The sequence below is a fragment of the Anolis carolinensis genome, chromosome 4 (assembly GCF_035594765.1).
Source record: "Anolis carolinensis isolate JA03-04 chromosome 4, rAnoCar3.1.pri, whole genome shotgun sequence".
In the NCBI taxonomy this organism is placed as follows: domain Eukaryota; kingdom Metazoa; phylum Chordata; class Lepidosauria; order Squamata; family Dactyloidae; genus Anolis; species Anolis carolinensis.
Window position 1 is genome coordinate 130,909,088 of NC_085844.1, and position 23,484 is coordinate 130,932,571.

The 23,484-nt window shown below is 39.4% G+C and overlaps 1 protein-coding gene across 3 annotated transcripts in view; it reads left to right on the forward strand.

Moving 5' to 3' along the window:
* nuf2 (NUF2 component of NDC80 kinetochore complex) overlaps positions 1-11,331 on the forward strand; it is a 31,114-nt gene extending 19,783 nt beyond the window's left edge. For all 3 annotated transcript variants that reach the window (XM_003226719.4, XM_062977817.1, XM_062977818.1), the window contains 5 exons: positions 1,619-1,756; positions 3,177-3,317; positions 6,087-6,262; positions 9,312-9,447; positions 10,670-11,331. In XM_003226719.4, the coding sequence (XP_003226767.1) occupies positions 1,619-1,756; positions 3,177-3,317; positions 6,087-6,262; positions 9,312-9,447; positions 10,670-10,789 (711 nt within the window). In that variant the 3' untranslated portion in view covers positions 10,790-11,331. The remainder of the gene's footprint in view (positions 1-1,618; positions 1,757-3,176; positions 3,318-6,086; positions 6,263-9,311; positions 9,448-10,669) is intronic.
* The last annotated feature ends 12,153 nt before the right edge of the window (positions 11,332-23,484 follow it).

Sequence of the window (23,484 nt, forward strand, 5' to 3'; positions counted from 1 at the left end):
TGTATATCAGATAGCCTGAGAAGTGCTGACTTTATCCACTCTTGAGATAATGTATTAAAATAATAAATAATTATAGAACGTCTGTACAGTACACCATTATCTTAATTTCTAAGTTTTGTTGAAGGCTTTATTTGAGGTGTTGTTGAAGGCTTTCATGCTGGAATCAATAGGTTGCTATGAGTTTTTTGGACTGTATGGCCAACTTCCGGTAGTATTCTTTCCTGATGTTTTTCCTGCATCTTTGGCTGGCATCTTCAGGGGTTCTGTTGGCAATGAAGCAAGTGGAGTGTATATCTATAGTTGTGGAATGTCCAGGGTGGGAGAAACAACCCTTGTCTGTTTAAAGCAAGTGTGAATTCTGTAATTAGCAAGCTTGAATAGCATGAGTAGCCATGAAGGTGCAAAGTCAATTAGTGAGGGTATCTGCATAGAGGTAGCCTGGGCTTTGTTGCCTGGAGGCATCTTCTGTTTAGGGGGTGTTTGCTGGCCCTTGATTGCTTATTGTCTAGAGTTTGCCGGTTTCTGAGTGGTGTTCAATATTTACTGTTTTGACGGTGTTTTTTTTTTTTTTTAATACTAGTAGTCAGATTTGGTTCATTTTCATTGTTTCCTCCTTTCTGTTGAAATTGTCAGTGTGTTTGTGGATTTCAATAGCTTCTCTGTGTAGTCTGACATAATGGTCAGAGTGGTTCAGAATTTCTGTGTTCGCAAATAATAATCTGTGTCCAGGTTGGTTTGTCATGTGCTCTGCTATAGCTGACTTCTTTGGTTGGATTAGTCTGCAGTGCCTTTCGTGTTCCTTGAATCGTGTCTGGACTCTGCGTTTGGTGGTCCCTATGTAGATTTGTTCACAGCTATACGGTAGACTCCTGCAGTGGTTAGAGGATCCCTCTTATCCCTTGTTGAACGTCACATTTGTCGAATTTTCTTGGTGCATCTGTAGATTGTAAGCTGTGGTTCTTCATCAGCTTCCTTATGCAGATACCTTCACTGACTGACTTTGCAGCTTCATGGCTACTCAATACTATTCAAGCTCGCTAATTGCAACATTCACACTTGCTTCAACAGACAAGGGTTCTTTCACCCATCCTGTACATTCCACAGGTGTGTGTGTGTAGACACACACATACACATTCCACTTGCTTCATTGCGAACAGAACCTCTGAAGATGCCAGCCACAGATACAGGCGAAACGTCAGGAGAGAATGCTATTGGAACATGGCTATAAAGCCTGAAAAACTCATAGCAACCGAAATATTTGAAGGTTTAAATGACTGAATTCAGCTGTATGTGCTTTATAAAGTCTTGAGTAATGCAGCTTTCATAGAAATGAGAATTATTTCTCAGACTTGACCTAGAATTTGAAAATTAAGAAACAAACAAAACAGCTATGTATTATTACTGCTTTCCAAAGAATTTGCAGAAAGGTGGAGGGTTTCTTTTAGATACCTTGACAAATCAAGTTATTTTGTTTACTGAGCAGAGAGGATTCCATTAACATTGATTGGGCTTGTGTATGTGAGACAGACTAATTTAAGCAACAGATTTTTTTCCTGACAAGAAACTTAAAATGGTGTAACATTAAGATGAGCTTTTCATTATGTCTCTTATGAATTAGAATGAGCTAAAATTGGTCATATGTAAACTAAAAGAAGAACAAGAACAACTGACGTCAAAGATTGCAGAATCTCCAGAAGAGCTGATTAATCGCAGAGAGCGTTTGAAACAGAAAATTCAGAAAATCAAGAGAGAGAAGGTGAGACTAGACTGTATTTGGACCTTTATTTATTAGCAGCTTCAGAAGTGAGTCAAATCATCATTGTTACCCATCTCATCTTACGGCTCAAATTGGGGTACAGCACAGTTAAAACACATTGCCATAAAATACTTATATAAAACTCATAATACATATATTAAAATACCTAATACAAAGGTTAAACTATAATACTAATAGGATGTATAATTTAAAATCCAAAGTTTAAAATTGACTGGGTAAGTCTGCTGGAAGAGATGGGTTTTTAATTGTGTTTTAAATTCTGACAGCTCATTTAGCTGTGAGAGCTGTTCTGGCAGGTCATTCCACAGTTTTGGGGCAGCTGATGAAAATGTCCTCTGGGTGACAGTTGCCAGCCAGATTTTGGCTGACTGGAATAAACATCTAGAGGACTTGAATGTATGGAACAAATTGTATGGGAGGAGAAAATCCTGCAGGAAACTTGGGCCCAAACCCAATTGGGCTTTAAAGTTAATAACACTATTTTTCCTGAAAACTGATTGACTACCACTGGACTGATCTTAATATTGGTATGATGTTTTCTTCCTGGATGTACCTGTAATCAATTTGCTACTATATTTTGAACTAATTGGAGTTTCCAAACATCTTGTAAAGGTAGCACATTGCAAGAGTTGCCAGTGTGTAAACTACCATCTTTTGGCAATCCGATTTAAGCAATGGTACTGCATAAACAGAAAAGCTTCCTATGTGTTTTAATTGTATTTTCTGGGGTTTTTTTGTAAGTTACATTGGGTCTAGCATGGGAGAAAGGCAAGATATAAATAAAGCGATGGGTGGATTTGTGAACCTTTATGTATTATGAAAATTTTATGGTTGAATTAGTACAGTAGAGTTTCAGTTATCCGAGATAAAGGGGCGGGCCCAATCTCGGATAACCAAACTGCTTGGATAATAGGGAGGCCCTATTATCCCTCCCGGCAGTCCGGTTTAGGGAAGTGCCCCATGATCGCTGCTGCCTAGCAATGCTCGCGGGGTGCTTCCCAAGGGGCGAGGGTCCGCCTTTCTAGGCAGCAGCGATCGCGGGGCGCTCCCTCCTCCCACTCCCTCTCCTCTCGAACTTGAGGGGGGAGGGGCACCCCTGGCAGCGCCTCGAATAATACGGAGTCTCAGGTAACCTGAACTCTGTTAACTGGAAGTACTGTATACAAATATGACAGTTTGTCCTTCATTGGTATTTTTTCTGATTTCAATCTTTAATCTTATACACAGATAAGAAAAAAAACTATAAATAAATTCAATATCAAATTTCTTCAGGAAAAATAATTTGCCACCATTTTGAAAATTCCTAAACATGTCAGATTTACCAGCCCTCCCCCTTTCCAAGCATTGGTTTTAAATTTAGATACTAAAATTCTGCTTAATATTTTTTTCAATTATAAAGGAAGCTGTAACTGAGAAGTATGAAGCTTACAGAGACCTTGTAGAGATGTTTCCATCATACCAACAGGAGGTCCAATTGTACCAAAAGAAAATGCAAATGCAAGCAACAAATGCAAATAAATTCTCAACTACATTGGCGGAGGTTTGTATTAATGCATTTACAATTCCATTTAGCATGTAGAACTCTAATGTAGTAACTCATGCAAACATGTTAAGGCACAGTACATTCTGGTGTGAACACTGCTTGAATTAAGCGTCAGGTTAGTTTAAAGAAAAGAGACTTGATCGGGAATTGAGAAACATGCTGGTCTTTTTGTTCTGAGTAATAGCAGGATGCAGCAATACCTTTCTTTTTCAGAAATGGGGAATCAGAGGAAGGTTGGATTTAAGTTATGGCTGCCTCTAAATATATATAGCAGCACATAATTTGAAAGAAAGTGCCTCTGGTTTTTGCGTTCCGGTTGATGGGTTGGTGTACTGATGAATGCACACATATCTCAGTTAACAAAGCCTCTGACAAAACTCCTTTTAACAAAGTATTTTATACTTGCCTAACCTCTTGCTTTTTCTCCTCTGTCAAACTGACAAGGTTTTTTAAAGCAGTATCAGCATTAGGAAAATGGTGAAAGTGGATTGAAAAAACACAGGAATTTGATTACAGGTTACAGTAGTGTGTCTGTAATAAACAATGTAATAATGCTTAGGCTGAAAAAGAATAGGATTCTACTCTAGTTAATCCTACTGTATCGTAAGTGTACCTGCTTACAATAGACATTGTGAACAGTAGCTGCCTCCAGAAACCATTTTTGAGCATGCATGAACAGAACATCAAGGAAAATGGAAAGTAAGCAAGCCTGCCTCACCAGCTATCTCCAATAAATTAAAAAAAGATTACCAAAATGGAAATCAGAAAAGTGGAGGGTGATGAAGGATCTGAGTGGTCTCTAGATCATTTAAATTTTGTTTTTTGTTTATTTTTGTTTTTGTTCAATTCAAACTGCTCTACCTCTTCATGGCGTAGAAATCTATCAGTATCCTTTTCATGTTATTTCTGTCTCTGGTATCACATTTCAGGGGTGTTTTTTTGTGTCCACAAACACACCTATTTTATTAGATGAGGTATGTGTGTATTTTTAGGATGCTTGATTAGTGATGTGAGAAGTTACTACAGTAGAGTCTCACTTATCCAAGCTTCACTTATCCAATGTTCTGTATTATCCAAGGCAGGCTGCCTTTTAGTAGTCAATATTTTTGTAGTAAATGTTGCAATGTTTTGGTGCTAAATTTGTAAATACAGTAATTACTACATAACCTTACTGTCTATTGAACTGCTTTTTCTGTCAATTTGTTGTAAAAAATGATGTTTTGGTGCTTAATTTGTAAAATCATAATGTAATTTTATGTTTAATAGTTTTTTTCTTAATCCCTCCTTATTATCCAACATTTTCGTTTATCCAATGTTCTGCCGGCTCATTTATGTTGGATAAGTGAGTCTCTACTGTATATGTTGACAGCTATCCCATAAAATAACATTGGGCCTTGGGCCCAGCCTAGTCACTAGAGATTCCCATCCTAGCCCTGTTGGCTGCTATCTGAAGTCAATGCTAGAGATAGCAGCAGATATTCTTTTTAATTTAATGGAGGTAATTATGCTGCCTTGTCAGGCCTATAGCCACTTCTGTACAGCCCTATAGCCACTCCTTTTACACAAAACAAGATATGTAGAATTACTCCTCCATTTTCTCCTTATACAGTAGAGTCTCACTTATCCTAGCTAAACGGGCCGGCAGAAGCTTGGATAAGCGAATATCTTGGATAATAAGGAGGGATTAAGGAAAAGCCTATTAAACATCAAATTAGGTTATGAATTTACAAATTAAGCACCAAAACATCATGTTATACAACAAATTTGACAGAAAAAGTAGTTCAATACCCAGTAATGCTATGTTGTAATTACTGTATTTATGAATTTAGCACCAAATTATCATGATATATTGAAAACATTGACTACAAAAATGGCTTGGATTATCCAGAGGCTTGGATAAGCGAGGCTTGGATAAGTGAGACTCTACTGTAAATGTTTGCCCTACCAGTACGTTTTAAACACATGGACCTTCCAGTTTTGGAGAAAAAAAAACGGACAAGTAAATCTCATGTGAGGAAAATGGTAGGAGACAAATGAGACAGTCATAGTTCCTGAATCTTGTTGGCCTAGTGAGCTTCAGGCACACAGAAGTTGTTTGCTTAAAAAATAGGCAAGCATTGGTATTTCCCAAATCTTTCCATACCTTACTCTTTGTTACAGAGCTGACTCCTCAGAAAGAATCTGAAGGATGGAAGCCTATAGGCCATCCTCTTCGTGCAAGGATGCCTCTTGCATTAAAACACACAGTCTCCGAGTTACAACCATACTATTTAAAAATGACTCATACTTAAGAATGGGGGTGAGACAACAGGAAGTGAGAAAAATCTACTCCTAGGAAAGGAAATTCACTCCTGAAAGAGTTATCATGGGAAAAGGGTATCCACTGGAGCTTTCTCACCATCAAACCAAAATTTTCAAAATCCAGTTGGCACAGGGACAGAAAGTGAAGTGAAATCTTCTGAACGGCACCAAGCAGCAAAAGCCAACATTACAGGGGTGTTTGCTCTTCCTTATCCGATCCAAAAACTTTTTTAAAAAATGTACCCATTCCAATTTACATACACATTCAGCTTAAGAAATCTACAGAACTCATCTTGTTTGTAGCCTGGGGATTGCCTATAAAAGCGTTCCTTTTATTTTTGTGAATCTCATTCACAGAACAATTTAGTATTTTCAGTACTTTGTGCTTGATTGCTTTGTTTAAATTGTATTGATAGAAAAAAGTCTATAATTGATTCTTGACCTCTCCAAACATTCTCATTCCAGATTCGAATGCTAGAGGATCAAATAGAGACGAGCAAGAGTGCATTAAAGAATGCCAAGACCAATGAAATGTCTTTGAAAAGGATGGTTACTAATAAAAGGGAAAAAGTCAATGCTTTGAACATCAAACTTAACAGAATACGTGATGATACCGAGCAACGCAAGCAAGCAATAACAGAGTATGAATGTCTAAAATTTATTTTTATCCTACTTGGTCTGTTCAAATGTTTTAATATACAGTAGAGTCTCACTTATCCAACACTTGCTTATCCAACGTTCTGGATTATCCAACGCATTTTTGCAGTCAATGTTTTCAATACATCGTGATATTTTGGTGCTAAATTTGTAAATACAGTAATTACTACATAGCATTACTTCGTATTGAACTACTTTTTCTGTCAAATTTGTTTTTAAACATGATGTTTTAGTGCTTAATTTGTAAAATCATAACCTAATTTGATGTGTAATAGGCTTTTCCTTAATCCCTCCTTATTTTCCAACATATTCGCTTATCTAACGTTCTGCCAGCCCGTTTATGTTGGATAAGTGAAACTCTACTGTAACTTCAAAACTAGCATCTTAAAGAAAGCATATGCCTCCATAAGAGGAAATGAAATTTTGGGCAGATATATAAAAGTATTGGTTCGGGGGGAGGGGAACACAGCGGTGAGGGATAGAAAATATGTATAAGCATAAAAATAACAGTAGATGCAAATTACTCTTTTCCAATAGGGAAAGGAAGAATATCCTTTGGGTGGGTTGTTTCTTCCACTCACTCCAATAGGCAAGAAAGGAAAACTTTTGATGTTTGTTCAGGCCTCACTTGGAATACTGTGTTCATTTCTGGGCCTCATAGTTCAAGAAGGATATTGAGAAACTGAATGTATCTTGAGGATAGTGACGAAAGTGGTCAAAGGTCTGGAAACCATGTTGTATAAGGAGAGACATTGGGGGTAAGGTATGTGTAGCTTAGTGAAGAGAAGATTAAGAGGTAACATGATAACCATTTGAAGGGATATTGAAGATGAAGCAAGCTTGTGTTCTGATCTAGAGCAAAGCTTCTTGAAGTTGGTAGCCAAAGCTAAGGGCAAAGGAGGAATTGTGCTGGTTGAGAAGGGAAACTTGGTGCATTTGGACAAAGAAAAAGAATTGGGCTGCTGAAAGTAAGAGAAGAGTGGAGCAAGCCTGCCCCCAACAGGCCAAATCTGAAAAATGCAAAAAAAAAAGTATAACCTGAATGGATAGAAGAGAGTGTGATATGATGTCCAAATTATGATGTCCCAAGGATGTGGTGTCCAAATTGGAAGTGCCTCTGGTGAATATCCCCATGTCAACTCTTACAACTTTGGCCAGTTATTTTAATAATGCTGAAAAAGATTACCACTGACATTGAGGCTGAGGACTCCTTAAAGCTGCAGCCTCAATTTTCATCATATCCAGAGAATCATTGCTGTGAACCAATAAGATGGTAAAGGAAATTCCTAGCAATGAGATGAAACTGATACAGACAATGAACACACTGATGAAGGTGATAGCCTTTGCACTGTAGACACTATCCAGTTTAGTTCCAGTGTTTAGCTGGCACCTGTAGAGGTCAGGCAACAAGTATGGTTTAAAAACGGATGTGGACTCAGGCTCCAAGCAGAATCTCAAGTTCATCCCTTCCTGGATAACAGTCCTTTTGGGGAATCCTTGAACCACATTCTGGTTGAGACCAAGGTTTACTTCTCTGTAAGAAAAAGGTAAGAAAGCATGGCAGTCATGATCAATCATGCGTTTATTCACCACACCACAGTTCAACCCCTCCTTTGAGACCAGGGATTCCGGGGGATTACAGACTCCAGTGGAAAGAACCCAGGTTCTTCTTTGTGGTCTCTGTGACTCAGAAGTTTGCTGAACCTGTGCAGTGTATGTTGGAACCTAGAGCCCTAAGTGGTACTTTTTGGTGGTACTTCTCACCCAACTTTCTGTGGTGGCATAAAAAGGTTGGACACCACTGTAGCTTCACATTTTGTGCACCACGGCAGCAGCGTATAGAAATCTTAGTTCTTACTGACATTTTTCTTCATCTTTATCAAATTTTTGGGATTTTTGACTTTGACAATCTGATCTCTTTTTCGGTATTATTCCTGGATCTCAATGATCTACCCAGTGTCAGCGTCATCCATTTCAATATGGTGATGACTTAGTTTAAGAAATGCTTGGACTGTGGAGGTAAGATCCCTGGCAACGACGGGTATTCCCACTGCCATTTGTGCGTGGGTGAGACACATGTGTTGTCGTCCTTCAAGCATTGCCAGACGTTCACACTGTTGGCCTGAAAGAACAGAGAGCAACGCCTCAAAGCTCTTGAGTATGAGAAATTCTTGTCTGCCATGGGACCTGCCAAACTTCCGATGCCCTTGACATCTGTGGCTTCAAATACCCCAGCACCACCAAGAGCTTCATTGGCCCTGGCAGGTTGCTCTTCCAAGAAGGCCTTGAAACTTCTCTCGACCTTGGCACCTCCAGCCTCAGAGAAATCACCAGGAATATCCTGTAACAGGATGTTTTTCCTTAAGGGACTTCATAGAAAGCTACCCAGCCTGGGATTAACTGAACAGATATATCTCACTCTCGTCTGTATTTCTTTACTGTAAGAGAAAGGAAAATTGGGCTTACTGTGAAGTCCATGCCTTCTTTTTGTTGTGAATGAAAAATAGTGCACCCTTCTGAAGTGTTTTTATTTTCTGTGATGGTGACTAGCTTGTTTTTATTTTTGACTAATCATGCATTGACTCCTTTAGTGTTCCTAGTTGGAGTTCTTTTTGTTAGGTGCCCTTATCCCGAAACTGGGATGGTATTCTTTTCTTCTAAAAAAAAGAGGCTTTCAGACCTCACTAAATGTTTAGCCCTGTCTTCTGGAGTAGCAGGAGGATATACTGTAACTCACTGCAGGAAAAAATTGCAATAAAAGTCTACCTTTCCTTCTTTATTACCAAAATAACACATTTGTTCAGGATATTTGTAATATTTTTGCCTTTTTAAAGCAGAAATTAATGAGGAAGGCCTGAGTGCAGCGTCAGTTAAGTCTGTTTGGAATGCAGTAACTAAGTTTTAGCACATCTGTGTATGAATTGCTTTTTTTTTTTTTTTTTTTGAAGCTCTAAAAACAATGGGCATCAATAAAGGTAGTGGCATGCTTCTTTTATGTTACAAATTAAAGTGTTGTATGTGAATATACTCTAGGAATTGCAGCAAATTCCAGGAAAAGAGAAGTGCTGTCTGGAAAGAGCTAACAAGAAATCAGGCAGAAATTGCGTGTGTCAAAGCTGCTACTCAGGAGCTAATTGACAATGTTGGAAAAGAGAAGTTAAAAGCTCAGGTGGGTAAATGCTTATGAGTACCTGCCCATTTAACCTCCTGGATAAGCTTAGAACTTGAAAGAAAACAGATTGACTTTCATCATGATGTGCTGTTTGCTGAGAAATTGGAAGCATTACAAGATTCACAGAATCATTGAGTTGGAAGGGGGCCTGTGGCCAGAGTGCAGGTTCCCCAGTTAAGGCATTCCCAGCAGGTAGCTGCCTAGTTATTTTTGAAGACCTCTGCTCTGATTCTATGAAATGAAAAAGAAAACATCCCTTTATCTTGAAAGTATATCTCACCATGCACAAACACATGACTTTGAACACATGCCAAATCATAATGTAAGGACTTTTTGTGTACCTGGTTCCCTATATGTAATTTCAGATGAAAGTAATCTACTAAATCTTGATGATAAAAATAAATAGGATATAGAACCATACAGTTATATTCTGATTTATTATGGTCCTTATGAGAATGTTCTTGTATTTAACAAGCCCGGTGTGATATCGAAGCTTGATGTAATATTAAAGTTGCCGATATTATAGTAGTAACTATCCTTTGACTTTGTTGTATATCACATGGGTCAAATACATATATTATAGATGATGTAAGTCTGGCAGTTACATAAAATTCCATGACAACATTGCCAGGAAGAGCAGGTACCCTGTTTCCCCTAAAATAAGACATCCCCAGAAAATAAGACCTAGTAGAGGTTTTGCTGAATTTCTAAATATAAGTCCTCCCCCGAAAGTAAGACCTAGCCAAGTTTTTGTTTGGAAGCATGCACAATGAACAGAACACCAGAGCATGCAGGATCAGTAAATGTACGTACCATAAAATGTTGTACATGGAAATATTGGTAGTAACAAGAAATTCTTAATAGGATTCACAGTTTGTCTGGTTATGCTGGTTTATGATGACAACTACTGTACAGTATATAATCAATATTCATTTTTTTGTTCACCAATAAATGTGAATTCTTCTTTATGGAAAAATAAGACCTAGTGCATCTTTGGGAGCAAAAATTAATATAAGACGCTGTCTTATTTTCGGGGAAACACGGTACTTGCTAGTCTTGGTTATTAGTACAAAGAAAATACAATCAGTGAGTTTAGTATGTTTCAGAAATAAAGGTTTTGCTATTTTTTAAAATGACACATTCCTAGTAAAAAATATACTTCTATCTTCTTGGTGTAGTTTTTCTTACTAATATTTAATTTTACCCCCATCCACCCTAGGAGATTTATCTTAGGTTGCGGTCTGGCTTGGAGAAATACCACAAAAATCTGGCAACAGTTATGGACACCTACACAGCTGTAGCAGAAGACAAAACTTCCAAATTATCTAAGCTGTTCTAATGAAACTTAATATATAATTTGTTCATATAATTTTTATAAGATTTACCTTTAGAGTATCCTTTAGAGTAATGAATAGACCCATGGCATGAGTTGTGGATTTTATAATTTGAATGGAGGAGGAATACTTGGGGGAGGAGGTTATGGTCTTAACTGAAATGTGGGATTTTGTTGATTGTTTTTTGTCATGGTTTATCTATTTTGTTCTTCTGATTGAAGGATTGTAATGTTTGTATTCTGTTTGTAAGCAGCTTGGGTCCACGTTGTGGAGAAAGGCGGGATAGAAATATCCTAAATAAATAAAATAAATAAGTATCTTTTAGTCAAAGAAAATAATGAAGTTTTGTGACTCAGGAAAAGAAAATCCAAGTCCTGTTCAATACTGCATAAGTTTATATTAACTTTGGTTGTAATGTGGGTTGTATGTGTTAAATATGTTAATCAAATGTTTTGATATGGCCGATAGGCTAATCAGTAAAAGGTTTTTGCATTTTGAATTTCAGATAGTATTAATAAATGTAAAATAAAAATCTTTTCTCATTCTATCTGTATTATGGGTTTTTTCACATATCATTTTCTTTCAGTGCTATAGGTATGGTTCAGCAACCAAAAAAAATTGGTTTCAAAGTTGAAAATTCAGGTGGTGCACTGGATTTGAGTACCAGTATATACTGGAATATAAGCAGTTTTTCAGCCCTTTATTTGTGCTGAAAAGGCCTGCCTTAGTTTATAAACAGATCAAGCTGGGCAGTGCAGCATGGAGGCGAGGCTCCAAAGCCAGCTGGCCACTTCTCCTTGGCCGGCTAACATTGGAGGAAATGGAGGACGAGTGGCAGGGCAGTGGAGCCCCCAGGCAAGGCTCTGCTGCCCACCACTGTTATCGCCGCTTCTTTTCTCCATTTTGGGAGCACAATAATCCCAAATGAGCACAATAATCCCAAATAAACAGCTCGGGGGAAAGTCACAGGGGCTTACGTGTCTACACTAATGCACAGAGCATGGGAAATAAGCAAGACGAACTCCAACTTTTAGCACAGCACCACACGTATAATGTCATAGGCATCACTGGAACCTGGTTAGGATTACTCTCATCACTGCAATGTGGCCATTGAGGGCTATAACCTCTTTCACAAAAATAGAACAAAGGGGAGAGGAGGGGGAGTAACTTTATATGTCAAAAACAGTTACATTGCAGAAGAAATGCAAGACTATAATCCGGGAAACCAGCTTGAAAGCATCTGGATAAGAATCAAGGGAACCAGGACTCAAAAAGATCTTGTCATGGGTGTACAGTACAGACCCCTGAGTCAGGATGAAGGACTTGATGAAGCCTTTTGTCAACAGCTGACCAAACAGGCACAAAGAAGAGATATAGTAGTCATGGGCGATTTCAACTATCCCGATATCTGCTGGAAAACAAACTTATTTTAGGGGAAACACGGTAGAAACAAATGCGGTCATTGCTAATAGTCAACACAGATTTACCAAAAACAAGTCATGCCAGACTGATCTCTTTTTTCAATAGAGTTACAAGCTGGGTCGATACAGGGAACGCCGTGGATATAGCTTACCTGGATTTCAGTAAGGCCTTCGACAAAGTCCCCCACGACCTTCTGGCAAACAAACTAGTAAAATGTGGGCTAGACTAAGGTTAGGTCGATCTGTAATTAGCTAAGCAAACAAACCCAAAGGGTGCTCACCAATGCGTCGTCTTCATCTTGGAAAGAAGTCACGAGTGGAGTGCCGCAGGGTTCCGTCCTGGGCCCGGTTCTGTTCAACATCTTTATTAACGACTTAGACGAAGGGTTAGAAGGCACGATCATCAAGTTTGCAGACGACACCAAACTGGGAGGGATAGCCAACACTCCAGGAGACAGGAGCAGAATTCAAAACGATCTTGACAGACTAGAGAGTAGGCTTGAGCGATCCATGAAAAAATTGATTCTAAACTCGTTTCAAAAGTAGGGGGCGCCAGCGTTTCGTTTCTGATGCCATTTCCAAATTTTGCCCCCGAAAAAATTCGAAATTAACGAAAATTCGTTAGTTTCAAAATTAATTCGTTAATGGCGGACGCGCATGCGCAGTGGCCAAAAAAAACAGCACGAGGGGAGATTTTACAGGACTCTCCCGCCCTCATTTTTTGAGTGATCTTCTTCAAACTTGGTACAGTGGTAGAACACATTTAACACTGATAGCTCACCAAAATTTGGAACGTTTCCCTTATCCTCTGATTTTTGGCGAATTTTCATAGCTTTTATAATAAACCATTTTTTAATAATTGCAGAAATCTGTTCCTGGTTTGAAAGTCTTATTTCCTGTTAAACTGGGTTGTCTTTACTGTGAAAGTCATTGTTCTACTTCAGAAACTTTGTTTTTGTGGCTGAAACTTTGTTAAATTGGTGTGTGTGTGATATATACTGTGTGTGTGTGTATATATATATATATATATATATATATATATATATATATATATAGTCCCTGCATATGTGTGTGTGTGTGTGTGTGTGTATAGGTAAAGGTATCCCTTGACGTTAAGTTCAGTCATGTCTGACTCTGGGGGTTGGTGCTCATCTCCATTTCTAAGCCCAAGAGCCAGTGTTGTCCATAGACACCTCCAAGGTCATGTGGCCGGCATGACTACATGGAGTGCCATTACCTTCCCGCCAGAGCGGTACCTATTGATCTACTCACATTGGCATGTTTTCAAGCTGCTAGGTTGGCAGAAGCTGGAGCTAACAGCGGGCACTTACTCTGCTCCCGGGATTTGAACCTGGGACCTTTCGGTCTGCAAGTTCAGCAGCTCAGTGCTTTAACACACTTCGCCATCGGGGCTCATGTATATATAATATACATACACATACACACAATGTGGAGAATATGTGGAAAGGTAGATAGATAAGTTGGGTGCCACAGCGAAGGCACCTTCCTGGGAGCAAGGTCTAATAATAATAATAATAATAATAATAATAATAAATCCCTTACAATATCCAAGATGGCTCACTGCTACAGAATCTTGGGAGCTTTAGTTTGGTATGGTACCATTATTGGCAGAGAAAGCTAAGCTGTAGGAGTTGAAATCCAATCATTTATCCTCCCTATAGAATCAATTTTATATGCATTTTTAGCTACAGAAAAGCTAAAATCAGGACAGTAAAAGAACAACACCCAGAAAATGGGAATTCCAGACAGGAAACAATCAGGGCCAGCTAATACCTCCCAACAAAGGATTCCCCCAGGTAGGAAGCAGCCAGGCTTTGAAGCTGCAAGGCTATTCAATGCTAATCAAGGTGACCAATTGCAACATTCACACTTGCCTCCCACAGACAAGAGTTCTTTCTCCCACCCTGGACCTTCCACAGATATAAACCCCACTTGCCTAGCTTCGCACAGACGTCAAAACCTCTGAGTATGTCTGCCACAGATGTGGGTGAAATGTCAGGAGAGAATGCTTCTGGCACATGGCCATAGAGCCCGGAAAACTCATAGCAACCCAGCCAGTAGGCTGTTTTTGAACAACCTATGAACTTTTAGCATTATAGGAAAAAATGCCCAAGATTTTATCACTTAATACTGTTGGCATGTCTGGAGAAGAATAGAATGCTTCTATACCAGGCAAGGGCAAACTTTGCCCATGTCTGGAGTTAGGAATTGTAGGAGTTGAAATCCAAAACAATTTGACAGAAAACTGGGAGTTGTAGTTTGGCATGATACTGGCTCTCTTCTGCAGGGAAGACTAGGGACTTTGTAAAACTACAGCTCACATGACATGGCACTGAATCTGTTGCAATTGAGCTGGTGCCAGAATCCTTTCCGGGAGATCTCCTCAGTGGAGATATCTCTTAAAGGGATATCCTCTGGCTCTAAGGATTCCGTTTAGGAAGGCAAGCCTTGTTTTGGTATTCCCCTTTAAGCCTGGCTGAAGAAGCAAAACCAAACGGCGGCTCCAGGGCGAGGCAGGGCGAGGAGAAGGCCAAGCGCAGGCACGCAGGCATGGCTCTTCTCTCTTCTCTTCGCTCCCTCCCTGCTTCGCGGAAGGCTTCTACTGAGCCGGTGTGGTCCCGGGGGGGGGGGGGGGGGGGCGATCCGAAGACATCAGAAACAAACGAAAAAAAGGTACTTTTATTATTCAAATTCGTAACATTTGTAAGGCAGTGAGCAGATGTTTCAATATCAATTCAAAATTAATTACGAAACGAATTTTAAACGAATTTAACGAACTAACGAAAAATTTGCTCAAGCCTGCTAGAGAGGTGGGCCGAAACTAACAAAATGAAGTTCAACAGGGACAAATGCAAAATACTCCACTTGGGCAGAAAAAATGGAATGCAAAGATACAGAATGGGGGACGCCTGGCTCGATAGCTGTATGTGTGAAAAAGATCTTGGAGTCCCCGTGGACAACAAGTTAAACATGAGTCAACAATGTGATGCGGCTGATAAAAAAGCCAACGGGATTTTGGCCTGCAACAATAGGAGTATAGTGTCTAGATCCAGGGAAGTCCTGCTCCCCCTCTATTCTGCATTGGTCAGACCACACCTGGAATACTATGTCCAATTCTGGGCACCACAATTGAAGGGAGATGTTGACAAGCTGGAAAGCGTCCAGAGGAGGGCAACTAAAATGATCAAGGGTCTGGGGAACAAGCCCTATGAGGAGAGGCTTAAAGAACTGGGCATGTATAGCCTGCAAAAGACTGAGAGGAGACATGATAGCCATGTACAAATATGTGAGGGGAAGTCATAGGGAGGAGGGAGCAAACTTGTTTTCTGCTGCCCTGGAGACTAAGACCCGGAACAATGGCTTCAAACTACAGGAAAGGAGATTCCACCTGAACATCAGGAAGAAATTCCTCACTGTGAGAGCTGTTCGGCAGTGGAACTCTCTCCCCCGGACTGTGGTGGAGGCTTCTTCTTTGGAGGCTTTTAAGCAGAGGCTGGATGGCCATCTGTCAGGGGTGCTTTGAATGCGATTTCCTGCTTCTTGGCAGGGGGCTGGACTGGATGGCCCATGAGGTCTCTTCCAACTCTACTATTCTATGATTCTATGCATACATGCACACATATTTCCTTCAGGGAGAACCACAGACATAGCATTATCTGGGCAGCCTAGTTATATTCCATTATATTAGCTGTAAGACTACTGTGTCACTTCAACTATAAGACACTAATGATTGTAAGATGTACCCTAATTTTAATACAAAACAACCAACAATGTAAGATAATGTATCGGCAATTCTAAGATGCACCTCATTTTTAGGGATGTTTATATAGGAAAAAAGTGTGGCTAAGAATCAAAGAAATACAGTATTATTCCATTAAATTACATATAAGGCTTGTTAGTCATCACATATCAGGACATTGTCAGTGACTTTACCTCTCCATTCTGATCTGTAATAGGCTTGGCAATAAGCAATACATGTAAGAATATAAGCCGCCTAAACCGGTTAACATGTAACATTCATAATCACAGTCTCCCTAATCACATAGTTTTCCATAGTGCTACATCATCATACATAAAATTCTTAAAGGCTTTTACGTATTTGCAGTCTTGTCCTTTATATTTTTAGCCATTTCACACTTAACCAATTATCCACAGCAATCTCATCTGCTTGAGGAATTTTACAAGTGTAACAGGTTTCTGTGTAATACTGGATTTTTATAGTTAAACCTTAAGCACTTCCTCAGCAAGTCTTGATCGTACTAATTACATACATCTCCTAGTCTTATCAGAATCAGTATTTTACAGCGGCATATCAGGCCTTCACAGAAACTTACCTTGGGAAGGCTGCATCATTGCCTAACAACATGGTTGTAGCTTATTTTTTAAATTATTTTCTCTTAACACCCTCATAGAGTATTGCTTATCTAGTCAGAGAAATCGAATATTGTTTGATGATTGTCCTAAGTCTAATGATTTAATGCCTTCTCATGGTTTCGCTGTTACATCTTTATTCTCAGGTCCTCCAGCCTACCATTTCAAAACCAAGTCATTTTCAGAGAATTTATCTGACATGGATTCTCCAAAGTTCCATGTAGTTGTTCACATTTGATTCAAATGTGAAATCATTACAATTCTGATTCATTGTATTCCTTTTCCCATTTAATTTTCAGTAATAAATGTACATGATCTAAGCACTCCAGGCCTATGATCAAATTTTAAAACAAAACTTTCATGGTAGCACATTGTTTCAAGATCTTTTTATGTTTGTAAGCTCCAAAATTCTGTTCGAATCCTGATTAGTCATTAGTTATATTTTCATTGTTTTAAGAGTTTGATAAACATGAAATCTAGGCAGCTGACACTATAATTCTACATCATATCCACTTGGCAGTCATATCATCCACATCAGCTCAAAGCTGGTTTCCTCAAAAGAGATATGATTCTTGAGGATGTTACCTGCTGTCACCCTGTTCTAGAAACTGCCACGATGCTTATTTCAATGAAAGAACTACAAATGATGCTCTAAATCACACGTGTGAAACACAAGGCCCGTGAGCCAAATCTCCACGTTGTTTTATGTGGTCCTCCAGATGCTGGACCAACTCCTGTATTCCTCATCATTAGACTTCATGATTAGAACTGATGGCAGTTGTGATATAGTAACGTTTGTAAGACTGCAGTTTGTTCTGTTTAGTCAGGAGACTGGATTGTGAATTTAGATACAAACTTTGTGGATATGATGTCTGTCTTTAAAATAGGTAGGTTAGGTAAGTTTTCCCCTGACGTTGTCCAGTCGTGACCGACTCTGGGGGTTGGTGCTCATCTCCATTTCTAAGCCGAAGAGCCGGTGTTGTCCGTAGACGCCTCCAAGGTCATGTGGCCGGCATGGCTGCATGGAGCGCCGTTACCTTCCCGCCAGAGCGGTACCTATTGATCTACTCACATTTGCATGTTTTCGAACGGCTAGGTTGGCATTTATTTATTTATTTACAGTATTTATATTCCTTCTCATCCCAAAAGGACTCAGCAGATTACAATGTACACATACATGACAAACATTCAATGCCATAGACATACGACACACAGAGACAGAGACACAGAGGCTATTCAACATTTCCAGCTTCCAGCTCCATGAGGGTTTGCTTGATTCCGGCCACAGGGGGAGCTGCTGCTTCATCATCCACTGTGATGCCGAGTCCTTGATGGAGTACTTCCTCATCTGGCATGCACGCTGCTGGACATTTTTATCGTGATGTAAATTAGTTAAATTAGCCTCCTCGCATAAGGCATCCCAAAATTTCCTACTTGACAGATGCAACTATCTTTTGGGTTGCTTAGGTAAACAATGAGATGGTGCTATTTAATGGCCGGTCACTCAATCTGACCTGGGCTTCGAACTCATGACCTCTCGGTCAGTAGTGATTTATTGCAGTTGGTTACTAACCAGCTGCGCCACAGTCCGGCCCCTTCCCAAACCTCAGAGCCACAAGTGCTAATGGGTTGCAATTCTCATAATCCCCAGTACATATGGCAGATAATCACAAATAATGCGAATAGTAGTTAAATAATATCTGGGAGCACAAACTAGATAAAAATTAACATGCACCAGCCACTATGTAAAATATATATATATATATATATATATATTATATTATATTATATATATATATATATATATATATATATATATATATATATATGCACCTCTGTATTCACAGATTCTTTGTCCATGAAGTCATGTTCTGGGAAAGCTAAAGCCTCTCAGACTTAAACTCTTATCTGGATATTGTGATTGAGATTTTGCAGAAAATTAATATGAAAATACAGAAAATAAGATAAGGATGTCAAGCATAGCCTTGCCTACTTTTCTAAGTCCTTCCAATAAAATCAACATTCCTATTCTGGTTTCCAAGGGTGTTTTATTCTAGAGCTTAAATGTTTTGGAAAATCTCTCTTGTACTCCATCACTCACTTGTCTGTGGAAATATGCCTATGAGAAAAGGACTCTATATTTGTCCACTGGGTGACACTGTTGCACCTGAAATGTTTATTGCCAGGACTGAAGGGCCATTTGTTGTAGTAGATCTGCCAGAAAAAAGGTAAATTTCCTGAATCCTGACCTTCTGAATGCAGTTTTAGGCTAGATCTGCATGTCACAACAATTATTCTAAAAATAGATTGAACATTCAACTGTTTCCCATATATGCTGTGAATGAAGACTTTGGGGTTGTAATCAAACAGTTTGTGATCAACTCCTTACTTTATATAATTTTGTTTGACTACATGTAGTTTAATTTATTTAATGTATTGATGTTAGGTTTAATTTACTGATGTTAGGCTTTAATTTGATGTTAGGTTTTAATGTTATTTTTATATGCGGGGTTTCTCTGGGATTTTCTGTCAGTACAGTAGAGTCTCACTTATCCAAGCTAAACAGGCTGGCAGAACCTTGGGTAAGCGAATATCTTGGATAATAAGGAGGGATTAAGGAAAAGCCTATTAAACATCAAATTAGGTTATGATTTTACAAATTAAGCACCAAAACCTTCATGTTATACAACAAATTTGACAGAAAAAGTAGTTCAAGACGCAGTAATGTTATGTTGTAATTACTGTATTTACGAATTTAGCACCAAAATATCATGATATATTGAAAACATTGACTACAAAAATGCTTTGGATAATCCAGAACCTTGGATAAGCGAGTCTTGGATAAGTGAGACTCTACTGTATTTGTTTGTTTACGGAGGCATTGAATGTTTGCCATTGTATGTTGGAATCCGCCCTGAGTCCCCTCAGGGAGATAGAGTGGAATACAAATGAAGATTATTATTATTATTATTATTATTATTATTATTATTATTATTATTATTATTATTATGGTAAAGGTAAAGGTTTCCTCTGACGTTAAGTCCAGTCATATCTGACTCTGGGGGTTGGTGCTCATCTCCATTTCTAAGCCGAAGAGCCAGCGTTGTCCGTAGACACCTCCAAGGTCATGTGGCCGGCATGACTGCATGGAGCGCCGTTACCTTCCTGCCAGAGCGGCACCTATTGATCTACTCACATTGGCATGTTTTCGAACTGCTAGGTTGGCAGGAGCTGGAGCTAACAGCAGCTGCTCACGCCACTCCCGGGGCTTGAACCTGGGACCTTTCAGTCTGCAGCTCAGTGCTTTAACGCACTTTGCCACCGGGGCTCCATTATTATTATTATTATTATTATTATTATTATTATTATTATTATTATTATATAAAAGTATAAGAAAGTGGTATCCTTTGCTATTTCATCGGTATCCTGTCTTGGGGAAAGGAGGCAAGGAAAGAGTTCCTTGACTTTGGGTAGCAGAGACCATGGTCCTATATGAAAGTTCCCAACAAGTTTTCACTGATTTCAGAATGAGATGTCACATATCCCAAGAGATGGACATATAAACAGCATATTTTAATAAATTTTCTCACTGACTGGACTCACTAATTCCTGATCTCTGAACATCAGGTAATGTTCAGAGATCAGGTAACATGAGGATAGAGGAGGCATTGCTATGTAAAAGGAAAAACAAGGTATAAGATAAGAAATACTTGGCTTAGCAGCAATACATATGAAAATGTCCTCAGGATTATTGGCTGATAATACATTTAACATGACTCAGATGCAGCAAAGAAGGCAAATTTTAGTCTGCACTAATAAAACCGCAGTGACAGACTTTATATTTCTAGGTGCAAAGATTGTTGCGGATGCAGATTGCAGCCAGAAAATCAGAAGACGTTTACTTCTAGGGAGGAGAACAGTGACCAATCTCGATAAAACAGTGAAGAGTAGAAACATCACACTGGCAACGAAGGTCCACATAGTTAAAACAATGGTATTCCCCATAGTAACCTATGGATATGTGAAAGCTGGACCATAAAAAAGACTGAGCAAAGGAAGATAGACATTTTTGAACTGTGGTGTTGGAGGAAAATCCTGAGAGTGCCTTGGACCGCAAGAAGATCCAACCAGTCCATCCTCCAAGAAATAATGCCCGGCTGCTCACTGGAGGGAAGGACATTAGAGGCAAAGATGAAGTACTTTGGCCATGTAATGAGAAGACAGGAAAGCTTGGAGAAGAGAATGATGCTGGGGAAAATGGAAGGAAAAAGGAAATGGGGCCGACCTAGGACAAGATGGATGGATGGTATCCTTGAAGTAACTGGCTTGACCTTAAAGGAACTGGGGGTGGCCACGGCTGACAGAGAGCTCCAGTGTGGGCTGTTCCATGAGGTTACGAAGAGTGGGAAGTGACTAAACAAATAAATAACAAATAAAAACACAGTTTCCAGGTCTGAGAGAAATAATCCCACTTCTTTGTCAGCTTTTATCTGGAATAAAAAGGTAAAGGTAAAGGTTTCCCCTGACGTTAAGTCCAGTCGTGACCGACTCTGGGGATTGGTGCTCATCTCCATTTCTAAGCCGAAAAGCCAGCATTGTCCATAGACATCTCCAAGGTCATGTGGCTGGCATGACTGCATGGAGCGCCGTTACCTTCCCGCCGGAGCGGTACCTATTGATCTACTCACATTGGCATGTTTTCTAACTGCTAGGCTGACAGGAGCTGGGGCTAACAGCGGGCGCTCATTCCACTCCCAGGATTTGAACCTGGGACCTTTTGGCACAGTGTGCTCAGCAGTTGTCTAATTTTAAGAAGGGTGTAAAAATATGGAGTAAGCTTGACGAAGGGCAAAGTGAATACTTAATTGGTCACAGGATTGCACTTTAAATATCTAATAGGTTGAAACAAGGAGGAGAGACTAAGCTTGGTATTTGAACCAGATGTAGTGACTTTAAGATACCAGGAAGGGGGTGTTGTAATATTTTGATTAATGTTGACACAACTTGAAAAACACCCCCATAGAATCCTTAATCTTTCGTTATTATCAAACGTTTTCGCTTATCCAATGTTCTGCCAGCCCGTTTACTAGCAATACCTGAGATCCTTGAGCAAAAGGATCTTAAGTTTTAGTTCAGTTGCTAGAAGCAACATCTAGCTTCATGGAGAAATTCTGAACATTTTGGGTTATTTGGCTTTGTTGACTCTGGACTGTATCTTGGCTTCTGCATTTGGATTTAGTCTTCAGTCCTGAACTCTGTTATCTTCGACCTGACCAGCTTTGTTGAATGTGGAACTCTCTTGACATGACTACAGTATTTGGTCTTGGAAATCTGGATCTTGCCTTACTTTCAGTATTTTGTGTGTGCTTTAACACTAGGCACTCCATGCAGTCATGCCGGGCACATGACCTTGGAGGTGTCTACGGACAACGCCGGCTCTTTGGCTTAGAAATGGAGATGAGAAACAACCCGCAGATTCGACTAGACTTAATGTCAGGGGAAACCTTTCCCTTACCTTAATACTAGGGTCCCAGGACATAGTTCTGAACTGGGACATTATATCTGAACCTGTGCCACTTGTCACCGGGTGAAGGATCAACCTGAGAGGCCTACTGGCTTATTGCAACATTTGCCTACTCCCTCTCGACAGGTTTTTGAGACATGTTTTCAGCTGCACAGATTTCCAGATGGCTTTTGGCATAGCCTGCTCCAACAATTGGACATTTTCTCACTTGTCTTCAGCTTATCATCTGCAGGCCACTTGTCAGAAGGAATGGACCAAAGGAAAGGTTGAGTCGATTGAAAGGATAAGTCAAGACTGATAAATCATGGGGGTTATTCAAAGTTGCCATAGAGGTTTCACCAGAATATATCCTAGAAGTGAAGACACTTAAACCCTAATGTGGTTAATAAGCTCAAAGAGAGTTGATTCCAAATGATGTTATGACCAGCATTTCTAGTATTATAAAGACCAGTGACAAAAATATTACTTATATAGAACAGAAGTTTGAATCTTGGTGAGGAAGAGTGTTACAGGTTTTCAAAACAGGCTAAAGAAATTTAAGAACAGCTGAAGTAATTCCCTAGATGTCTTCACTGTAGAAGATGTAGAGGAAACATCTGTGAGTGAACAATCTCTTGGGAAATCTGGCAAACACCAGATTTGACAAGGGATTATGTTCTAAGTTTTATTGAGAAGTTTTATAAATAAACCAATCTGAATAATATTCACCTGAACATTTTTAAGTAACTAAAGATACAAAGTGTTGTTGAAGGCTTTCATGGTCAGAATCGCTGGGATGCTATAAGTTTTCCAGGCTGTATGGCCATGTTCCAGAAGCAATTTCTTCTGATGTTTTGCCCACATCTGTGGTGGGCATCCTTAGAGGTAGTGAGGTCTGTTGGAAACTAGGCAAGTGGGGTTTATATATCTGTGAAAAGTTCAAGGTGGAAGAAAGAACTCTTGTCTGTTTGAGGCAGGAAGCAACCATGCTTTGAAGCTGGAAGGCTATTCAATGCTAATCAGGGTGGCCAACTTCAACATTCACACTTGCCTCAAGTTCTTTTCCCCACCCTGGATATTCCACAGATATATAAACCCCACTTGGCTAGTTTCCAACAGACCTCACAACCTCTGAGGATGCCTACCATAATGTGGGTGAAACGTCAGGAGACAATGCTTCTGGAACATGGCCATGCAGCCCGGAAAACTCACAACCGCCCAGTAAAAATTCAAAATTGCTCATCTAATAAAAACAAGTTACTTGACTTGAGAATGGCCTTTCTAACATGTTTTTCAGGGTTTTAAAAGGTATCTGTTCCAGATATATCCCACTTTTGTATGAAATATATGTATTTTCTACTAAAGGGAAAAAAGTAAATGGGCA